The 10,643-nt window shown below is 34.2% G+C and overlaps 2 protein-coding genes across 3 annotated transcripts; one reads left to right on the top strand and one right to left on the bottom strand.

The window, feature by feature from the left end:
* The first annotated feature begins 355 nt into the window (after nucleotides 1-355).
* LOC126903464 (glucose-fructose oxidoreductase domain-containing protein 1) lies at nucleotides 356-2,442 on the top strand. Its single transcript, XM_050681612.1, has 2 exons — nucleotides 356-569; nucleotides 1,319-2,442. The coding sequence occupies exons 1-2, from the start codon at nucleotides 539-541 to the stop codon at nucleotides 2,440-2,442; spliced, it is 1,155 nt and encodes a 384-aa protein (XP_050537569.1). The 5' UTR covers nucleotides 356-538.
* Nucleotides 2,443-2,498: 56 nt separating this feature from the next.
* On the bottom strand, nucleotides 2,499-5,096 carry LOC126903476 (uncharacterized). Of its 2 annotated transcripts, none has more exons than XM_050681634.1 (3): nucleotides 4,868-5,096; nucleotides 3,942-4,143; nucleotides 2,499-2,661 (listed from the first exon to the last, which is right to left on the bottom strand). In XM_050681634.1, the coding sequence occupies exons 1-3, from the start codon at nucleotides 4,974-4,976 to the stop codon at nucleotides 2,622-2,624; spliced, it is 351 nt and encodes a 116-aa protein (XP_050537591.1). In that variant the 5' UTR covers nucleotides 4,977-5,096; the 3' UTR covers nucleotides 2,499-2,621. The 2 variants fall into 2 exon arrangements, with proteins under 2 accessions (XP_050537591.1, XP_050537590.1); XM_050681633.1 differs by having other exon boundaries at nucleotides 3,936-4,143; nucleotides 4,868-5,095.
* Between the last annotated feature and the right edge of the window lie 5,547 nt (nucleotides 5,097-10,643).

The following is a 10,643-nucleotide window of genomic DNA, read 5'->3' as shown; positions in this document are numbered from 1 at the left end:
AAAAAGTGGCAACAGACATAAAAAAAAAAAAAACACATCATAGTAAAATTAATACCTTCTCCGCTTCGCATCGAAGCTAAAACACATGTTTTATCGAATTTGTATTTAAAACGAAAAGTTTCATTTAAATCAAATAAGCGATCGCCTTTAGTAATAACTGGTTCTTATCTTAATTTGCGCTAACGGTGTTAGCCGTACATCAATAATCGTGACTATTACTTGAATATCAGCAAACTGGACAGTTATTATTAAATATTTAATATTTCCGAGAGGATATATAGCGCTATCTTTACGTTTATAAATTAACAAAAAATCGGTTGCCAATTGTCTGAATGCCGTGGCCTATCTATGTGTATTTAATCTATGGTATTACTGTACTGTCACAATATCTGGTACTATCAATAAAGTCGGTATCAAATTTCAAATATTTTCTCTTTAAAAAGTCTTCATTCTTGATGATATTTTTATTTAAATTATTAATGAATAAAAATAACCCGTTGACTTATCTTTCACTTAACAATATTTTAAACTTTAAAATATGCTGCCTGGAATTGGTGTCTTTGGAACAGGTATTTTTAATTTAATAGTGAATTATTCTTTATGTATAAAATGATCAAGTGTAGATGGATGAAATGGCGACTAATATTATATGTGATAGAAGAATTCAAATGAGTCTGAATGGTAAGACTGTATTGATCCCAGCTATGATGTATGGTTCAGAGTGTAGGGTAGTTGATGGATGGATGAGTGGATTGACTAGAGAAGATAGAATAAGGTGCGAACCTATAAAAGGGTGTATCGGTGTATCATCAATTGTGTAAGGAAATAGACTTAGATAGTTTGGTATAGTATGAGGAGTAAGGAATCAGAAACTGTAAGAACAATTATGGAAATGAATGCTAAAGAGAAAAGAGATAAAAAAAAAGATGGAGGTATGTTATTGAATGCGATATGAGGACTGATAATGTGGAGATTGTGTTAAGTAGAAGTTTAGGATAAGAGTGATCAACCAAATTCAATATCACATTATATTTTTTATATATAAAAAAATATTATATTGTGATCTTTTATTACAAATAACTAAACCTTTTCTATAAACTCATATGGCTTTTATTAATATAAACAACGAGTCTTCGCTTAAATAAATTAAGTTTATTATTAAAAATTAATGATCATTAACTAGTATAAGATAATTTATGTTAATGAAATGGTTTAATTAATTTAGTTTCAATTCATTATGCCCAATTCATGACAATAATTAAACACTTAAAGTATTAAAAAATGAATGTTTTTAATTAATTTACGTATTATTAAACAGGTAAAGTAATTGAAATAATTGTTCCATTTTTACGAGAAAAAGGGTTTAAAGTAGAGGCATTATGGGGTAGAACTATAAATGAAGCTGAAGAAGCTGCTAGAAGACTTCAAATACCATATTGTACGAATAAAATTGATAATGTATTGTTACGCAAAGATGTAGATCTTATTTTTATTGTATGTTCACCAAATTTACATGCTCAAATTGCTGTAAAAGCTTTAGGTATAGGGAAACATGTATTGTGTGATAAACCAGCAGGGTTATGTCAAAATGAAGCCATTAAAATGGTTCATGCAGCCCAATATTATCCATCATTAATTTCTATTGTAAACCACAGTTTAAGATTTTTACCAGCCTTTGTACAAATGAGGAGACATATCTTTGAAAATAAAATTGGGAATGTATTTTTATGTGATGTAAAAGTACAAATGGGTCGATTATATAATGAAGCCTATAATTGGTTATGTGATAAAACAATGGGTGGTGGAGTCTTGACTTTAGTTGGTAGTCATGTAATAGATTTAGTAACCTATTTGACTAACCAAAAAGCTATTAGAGTACATGGTATAGTTAAAACATTTAATAAAGACTTTAAATGCATGACTGGTGTCAGGCAAGTAACTAGTCCAGATTTTTGTACTTTTCAAATGGAGATGTCCAATAGATCATTGGTAACAGTTACATTAAATAACCATTTGCCTGGAACTTACATTCAGGAAGTACTTATGTGTGGCAGTGAAGGAAATTTGATTGTTAAAGGTGGAGATTTATACAAAGATAAAGATGAAGTATTATACTTAGATGTAGAAGACATGCAAAAATCAGATGCCATTAATGCAGTATCTGCAGATATAATGCCAAGACCATGCATGAAAGGTTTATTAAAAATGATAAGTGCTTTAAAAGAAGCATTTCTTCCAGTTGAAGATAAGAGAGGATGGATTAAATATCCAGTTTCAGCAGCAGCCACTTTTGAGGATAGTTTGTATGTACAAGCTGTTATAGATGCTATTCGTACATCCAGTGTCAACAAAGAATGGGTTAAAGTAGAAATAATAACTGAAGAACCTGATCCTAATCCTTTACTTAGTGCTGCTGTCAGAAAAAGTGGTATGTCTATTTAAATACATTTTATAAATACTTAAATAAACTTAATAAATCCTTAAAATAACACTGTATATACATGTACAAATAGTTTATTTTTAAAAATGTATAAATAATTTTAGACAATAAGTAAAATGGATTATTTGTAATAAAAAAGATTTTTCTTTTTAATATTGTAATCAAATCAGTATTATTATGTCTACTTAACTGTTGGATTTGAATTGATTTCAGCAACATATCTAAAAAAAAAGTTGATAAAGTTATGCACATTTATATAAATTATTTTATTTTTTTAAATATTATTTTAATAGTAACAAAATTATAATGTATCAAATTTAGATCAAAGTTAATATATTATTATTTAATATAAAACTTTTAATAAGTAGTATTTGTTCAATTTCTTTTAATAAAAATGGTTTTATTAACATAATCTATGAAAATATATATATATAGTGCCTTTAAAAATTCCTATTATAAATATCTAAACAAATGAGTAAAGTGACGGATTCAAGGTCATAAGGGGGTATGTGCCCATTGTAAGTTTTTACTTAACTAATTTTATAATGACTATCATTCAAAAAGTTATTATAAAAACATATTTGCTTAACCTTTTTAGACCTTTATTACACTCTTGTGTACTCATAATTTTTTTTTTAATTTACCAGTCTACTTACAAACTGCTAAACCCTGACTGACATTTAATCTCTATTTCTTCAACTCTTAACTATAAATATATTTTCAGCTAGAAATTCACCATTTTTGTTGTCTAACAAGTTTTACTTAATAACTCACCTGACCAATTTGGCTCTGAAGATCATAAATGGTGTAACCAAAAAAACTTATGTATAATTCTTTTTCAAAATTTAAAGTTAAAAAACAGATTTATGAAAAATATTTTATTTTTACCTATCAATAAAAATGTATTTTGAGTCATTTTAATGAAAAATCTGATTTAAAATGGTTAACATATGTTATGTGATGTAAAAAGCAAAAGTTAAGCTCTACGTAACTACAAGTATCATATCAAAGTGCTATAAATTAAGAATAACAATCTATATTAAATGCATAATGATAAACATTGAATCTGATAAATTTACTATTAGAACTTAACAGTATAGTTTAAAAATGATCATATATATATTATTTATTATGTTTAAAATTTAAATTAAGACTAAGAAATACACAAAAAATTTGGTATCCTAAACTTTAGCAATGGTTAACTAGAGTCTCCTTTTTGTAACGTGGGCGGGTACAGCTCGTATTGATATGTATTTATAATGTATAATCCACTCAATTTTTATTTATTATTTATTTGAAAAATAATATAAAAAAGTGGTGAAAGCACAAAAAAAATCACAGATTTGTATCAAAGCTAATTTATGTTTTTAACATTGTCCAAAACTGTACAAAGTATTTTTTTTTATAAGTAACAGAATATTCACTGAATCTAAAGTTATTTAAGATGTTGGAACATGGTGAGACACTCGGTATGTTAATTAAAATTTATACTTACACTAACATTTCATTTATCTGTTTATCAATTTCTTCTTCAAGTAATTTTAAATCTTTTTCACATGTCACTAAATCATTATATTTTTTATCTAAAGCTGAAATTGTTTCTTCTAATTCATCTACATTATCCACAAGTTTTTGGGCAGTTTCTTGTGTGTCATTTTTTATAATTTCACCACCAACTGATTCTAACAAAACTTTCGCTTCATCTAAAAAATAAAAATTATTGCTTATAAAAGAAAAAATGGCATAATTAACTATTAAACAAAAAACATGTTATTTAATACCTTATCTATTTAATAATATTATGATTAGTATGAAGATTTAAAAAAAGGTAATAGACAATACAATAATCGAAGAAACAAAAATATAGTTTGGTTTTTACCTGGAAAGTCAACGATAGAGCCAGTTTTTGTGTAAGACAACTTATTGAAAAGTATAAGGAAAATAAGAATAAGCTATATATTTCTATAATGATTGATGAAATTACTATAGAAATAAAAGGAGATGTACTGTGGTACATGTTATTCTCTGACAATACAATGTTAATATATAGGATATAGAAGAAGATAGAAACATAATTAATCAAAGACTTAAGGTGTGGAGATGAGCTCTTCAACGAAAGTGATTAAGAATAAATAGGAATAAGACTACGTATATAAAGTACGAATTTGACAAAGAAGAATATGAAGTATGTGAAATGAGGTGATCAGTAATAATAAGCGAGAATGTGATAGATGTGGAAAATATTAAGTATCAATTGTGCAAAAAAAAATTATGGTACTGACGAGGATGTAAGACAAAGGATTAAGCGTGGATGGGTGAAATGGAAAGAAACATCTGATGTTTTATGTAACCGACCCTAAGTAGTTGAAATAAAAGGGAGGACAAAGAAATAATTATACAGGTAGTTAAGAAATTTAAATATTTTACCATTAAGTAAAGGAGTATCTCCTTCTTCTACATTTCTTAAATCTTCTTCAATTTCGTCTTCTCCTGGCATTGATGGACATAGTGGAATAGAAGGTTTTCTATTACTCATCTTAAGTATAAAAAAAAACTTAAATTAACTGAAAAGTACGCATTTGTGAACGATGGCGAAAAATATTCAATAAATTGTCTATAAATCACAGTTTATAACAGTGTGATAGAATAATTGATAATCTAGAACGCTTATCAATAATAGATAACCAAGAGATGACTTTGCCTAAGGCTCTATATATAATGACTTAGTTTTGCATGAACATAATATCACACTGTGAGTACAAGACATTAGAGATGGAAAGTTTAGTTCATTTCTGTGAATAGTTCATTAGTTCATAGTTCATTCAAGTGAATAGTTCAAATGAACTATTCTTAAGTTCACTAATTTTATTGATCATGCTTATTGTTTGGCAATGAACTATTCATTTTATCACTAATAATATAGCAGTACACAGTTCAGTTGTAGTTCACACTACTTATGGGCAATTAAGTTACAAACTAACCCTTAACCTGAACATCATAAACTAAGAAAAAATTATTATTAATACCCTCATGGCTCATGTTATCATTATCACCTAATTCAAGGTAGATATACTGACCAGTAGTCTTAAGTTAAATCAGAAATCTGTTCTAATATTTGTACATAGTATGAATTTATTTTATTGTTAAACAGTTAAAAACCGTGTAACATTTTAACAATATAATTTATTTGTTATCTAATTGTAAACAGCTATTAACCATTTACAGTATTTCGAACAACGAACCACAAAGAATTTTTAAAGAAGTTCGCGAACTATTTCATTTATACATTGCTACCAATTTTTTTCGAACTGTGAACTGTTAAGTTACAGGTACTGAAACAGTTCAGAATAGTTCATTTAAGTGAATAGTTCAAATGAACTATTCGTTCACGAACTTAACATCTCTACAAGACATAGAAAATTATTCTATGGTGTAAGAGAGAGAATTTATCTTAATATTCTATTATGCTATAGATTGTTTGTGGTTTATAATCATGAAAAAAATTTGCACTTGTATCCTATGTCACGTAACGATATATTAAATAATCCAACGTTGATTCCATACAGTGTTTTACACTACACATTTTATAATCAGTATAACTATTTAGAAAAATGATTTAATTTTAAATAATACGATCTCGTTACACAAAATCTATGATTAATTGTTATATGTAAAAAGAGAATTCTAGATTTTATTGATATTGGTTCTTATATAATTTTTATGCGCTCTTCATTTAAAAATAAAACTGATTTATATGAACACTCTTATCATCAAATAGTATTGGAATTTATTTATGTAATTCAGAATCAAAAATAAAGATTACCAAAAAGAAGTTAATTGTAAATTAATAAAAGTCCTTTATGGTAAAAAATTTGTAATAATTTCATTAATTAACTTTAATGTAAAAAAATAAATAGTTTAATGTCTATAAGAATAAAAAAGTAATTTTAGATGTGTATATATTTATGTGTTTGTAAAAGAATGTTAATAAATTGTTACATCACATTATAAAATAATTTTATAAGGATTTTATGATAAGTTAATATGTATAATATACATATTAACATAAATATATACATTGTATATATTTAGTTATGAATTGTTCCAATTATTTGTCTTCCCAACAAAATAAATAACTATATTCCATTTCAAAAGTTCAATTTTATGATGATACATTTTGGAAAATAATACTATCTAATTAGATCACTTTTGTTGATGATCTCTCTTGTGTAATTAGAAACATATAATCAAGCAAAAAAAACGGTAGCACAATGTGTCGCGGCACAGTGTGTATGTGGCATAGTTGGGTCCAGTATAGATGATATTTGATAGTGATTAAAATCACTATCGTAAGAAACGCTTCGATACAAATCTGTAAATACTGTTTAATTCTAAGAAATTAGTACATAATTACAAAAGCAACATCAACTCCTATTTCCTTAATTATATCCTGATTAGTAGATCTTTGATTTATAAGTATAATAACTGAATAAATATCTATTATAGCAATACAACGTAATTCTCATTAAAAAATGTTATTATAATATAATATAACTTAAGTTGAAAAAGTTGAGTTTTGTAAAAGAGTTGCTATTTTGAATCCATTCTTGTGAGCAAAAATGATCAGATTCTCAAAAACATTATAGTAGGGTAATATTGGGGGATTCTGGTCCCCATCCTCACCCCATCACCCACCCACCTATATTGTGGGTGGGCGTGATCTGAGGGGAGGGGCGTGGTTTCTCGATGGCGGGGGTAAGGAAAACCCCCGTTTAGCTGTGCTACAGTGTCGGCGTGATCGGGCTCTACGGGGCTACGAAACGTCGGCAGGGGCGCAGTTTCCCTAGCTCGGGGAATCCGGCGCGTCCTCAGGTTGCGGATAGAGAAACGGCCTGCAGATATGCAGGTTAGCCGCAAAATAAGCAGTCCATTAACTTGGACTGACGAATAAGCGGTCGCGGACAATGAGCCGCCCAAACGCTCGTTAACCCTGTAGATATACGAGGGTATCGTACAGGGTAGNTTTTATGCGCTCTTCATTTAAAAATAAAACTGATTTATATGAACACTCTTATCATCAAATAGTATTGGAATTTATTTATGTAATTCAGAATCAAAAATAAAGATTACCAAAAAGAAGTTAATTGTAAATTAATAAAAGTCCTTTATGGTAAAAAATTTGTAATAATTTCATTAATTAACTTTAATGTAAAAAAATAAATAGTTTAATGTCTATAAGAATAAAAAAGTAATTTTAGATGTGTATATATTTATGTGTTTGTAAAAGAATGTTAATAAATTGTTACATCACATTATAAAATAATTTTATAAGGATTTTATGATAAGTTAATATGTATAATATACATATTAACATAAATATATACATTGTATATATTTAGTTATGAATTGTTCCAATGATTTGTCTTCCCAACAAAATAAATAACTATATTCCATTTCAAAAGTTCAATTTTATGATGATACATTTTGGAAAATAATACTATCTAATTAGATCACTTTTGTTGATGATCTCTCTTGTGTAATTAGAAACATATAATCAAGCAAAAAAAACGGTAGCACAATGTGTCGCGGCACAGTGTGTATGTGGCATAGTTGGGTCCAGTATAGATGATATTTGATAGTGATTAAAATCACTATCGTAAGAAACGCTTCGATACAAATCTGTAAATACTGTTTAATTCTAAGAAATTAGTACATAATTACAAAAGCAACATCAACTCCTATTTCCTTAATTATATCCTGATTAGTAGATCTTTGATTTATAAGTATAATAACTGAATAAATATCTATTATAGCAATACAACGTAATTCTCATTAAAAAATGTTATTATAATATAATATAACTTAAGTTGAAAAAGTTGAGTTTTGTAAAAGAGTTGCTATTTTGAATCCATTCTTGTGAGCAAAAATGATCAGATTCTCAAAAACATTATAGTAGGGTAATATTGGGGGATTCTGGTCCCCATCCTCACCCCATCACCCACCCACCTATATTGTGGGTGGGCGTGATCTGAGGGGAGGGGCGTGGTTTCTCGATGGCGGGGGTAAGGAAAACCCCTGTTTAGCTGTGCTACAGTGTCGGCGTGATCGGGCTCTACGGGGCTACGAAACGTCGGCAGGGGCGCAGTTTCCCTAGCTCGGGGAATCCGGCGCGTCCTCAGGTTGCGGATAGAGAAACGGCCTGCAGATATGCAGGTTAGCCGCAAAATAAGCAGTCCATTAACTTGGACTGACGAATAAGCGGTCGCGGACAATGAGCCGCCCAAACGCTCGTTAACCCTGTAGATATACGAGGGTATCGTACAGGGTAGCCGTGAAATAAGTCATTATGGACGAATAAGCGGTAGCGTTTGGGTGAGAACGGAGATATATGGCAACGCAACCAGTGTAGTTAGCCACTCACTGGCCGGAGGGACTGACTATGAGGGCAGCCCCCTCAAAAATTATTTTATACATATGAATAATGGCACAGATGGAGGTAAAGGTTACTGCAACAGGGGATTCGGATGCCCCTATCCCGGTGACGGATAAGCCTGGTAGGGCCCCGGAGATGAAGAGGCGGAAGTGTGCGGACATCACGCCTTCCGACCTCTTCCATGAGGACGGGACCCCCAGGAAGAAGTTGGACCAAGCCAGATCCAAGGCCGTTCTTACGGCCGGACTGGCCCTGGTAGTCCACCAGGCCGACTTATTGGAGACTGTGATGAAGGTCGTTCCCCTGCATGCCAATCTGGCTGCGGCTGCCAGGGCACTTATCAGAAGTGTTCGGGCCATGCACGACCTGGAGCTAACCCGCACCCCGGATGAGGACCTCCTGACCGTTGATTTTTTGACGCAGACGGATCCTCAGAAGGTTGTGGGCAGCGAAGGGTCGGGCATGAACGAACGTGGTGCGGCGGGTGTCACTGATGGCCCGGACAACAAACAGGATGCGTCGTCCCAGACGGCATGTTGGTGGGACACATATGTGCCACCACTCAGTGCCGTCGGAAGCACGGCCTCCCCACTCAATGAGGGGTCTGTGGTTGTTTGCCCGCCCGCACCCCCCGCAACGAAACGGAGGAAGAAAAGGAGTAGGAAGAAGAGGGAGGAAGTGGACGCCGGACGCTCGCTGGCGGACACCGTGGTGCCCTCGCTACCCAGCGTCACGGTCCTTCCCCCACCCCCAGCTCCTCCTATTGCCACTCCGGCCCCCGCACCGACCACCACATGGACGGAGGTGGTGAAGCGGAAAGGGGCCAAAAAGGTGTAGCGGTCTACGGCAGCTCCCAAAGCGGAGGTCCCTAGCGGGCCCAGGCCGAGTCCACCGCCACCGTCGCCCAGCTCCGGGCCAAAGTCCCGAAGACGGAGGCGGTGGTGATCGGACCGCTTAAAGAGGGTCAACAGTACGCCGCGGTCATAAAGACTGCGATGGCTGCCGTTGACCTCAAGGCCCTCGGGGTCCAACTGGCGGGCACCAGGCGGACCCGTACGGGGGCCGTACTCCTGGAGGTACGGGGTTCGGGCGCCTAGGCTGACAGCCTGTAGGGCGCCCTGAAGGAGCATGACGTGCGCGTCCGCCGTCCGGAGGACAAGTCGCCGCCGGAAATCGGACCCGTCGTGGTAGGACCCCTGTATGCTGAGGATCCTTGGCGACAAGTGTCCGAGGTGCTACAGGTGCCTGGAACACGGTCACGTGGCTCAGACCTGCAAGGGGCCGGACAGGTCCAAGGGGTGCTTCTCCTGTAAAAAGGAGGGGCACCAGGCCAAGGACTGTCCGGGTGCTGGAGTCCCGTCTGGGGTCCACGATCCGCGTCGGGTCCTTGGTGGACCTGATGTTGGGAAGCCGGGAGGCGTGGAAGCTCGTCCAGGCGTTCGCCGAATCCGTACTGAAAAGGAAGGAGGAAGCCGAACGCCTGAGGCAGAGGCAGCCGCGCCGCCCGGTGCAGGAGGACCTAAGGCGCTGGTTTAGGCCGGCGCCTTAGATATTCGTGTGTTTATGTTTACGTGTTTGTGAGTTATTTTATGCCCCCTTCGCAAAGTCCTGCCCCCACCTCCACGTGGTGCAACCCGGGCAACGGATCCCGACTTTTGGGATCCGGCTAACGGGGGAGGCCACACCACGTTGTGAATCAGCTCTTGATTAATTTCGGGCTGATTCACAACGTGGTGGTGTGAGTTTTAGAGACGGCGTGGGCCGCCCTGA

This window comes from Daktulosphaira vitifoliae, unplaced genomic scaffold (assembly GCF_025091365.1).
Source record: "Daktulosphaira vitifoliae isolate Bord-2020 unplaced genomic scaffold, ASM2509136v1 Scaffold_4, whole genome shotgun sequence".
NCBI lineage: Eukaryota > Metazoa > Arthropoda > Insecta > Hemiptera > Phylloxeridae > Daktulosphaira > Daktulosphaira vitifoliae.
Note: the sequence above shows the minus strand (reverse complement) of the source record. Positions and strands in the feature narration are given on the sequence as shown.

What these genes read in the sequence shown, in the direction of transcription:
- LOC126903464 (XM_050681612.1), top strand. Translation starts at nt 539, where the DNA reads ATGCTGCCTGGAATTGGTGTCTTTGGAACAG. An exon ending in AATTGGTGTCTTTGGAACAG is followed by an intron (nt 570 to 1,318) that starts GTATTTTTAATT and finishes ATTATTAAACAG; the next exon opens with GTAAAGTAATTGAAATAATT.
- LOC126903476 (XM_050681633.1), bottom strand. Translation starts at nt 4,976, where the DNA reads ATGAGTAATAGAAAACCTTCTATTCCACTATGTCCATCAATGCCAGGA. An exon ending in AGATACTCCTTTACTTAATG is followed by an intron (nt 4,144 to 4,867) that starts GTAAAATATTTA and finishes TTTATTTTTTAG; the next exon opens with ATGAAGCGAAAGTTTTGTTA. An exon ending in CAGATAAATGAAATGTTAGT is followed by an intron (nt 2,662 to 3,935) that starts GTAAGTATAAAT and finishes CTTTTTTTTTAG; the next exon opens with ATATGTTGCTGAAATCAATT.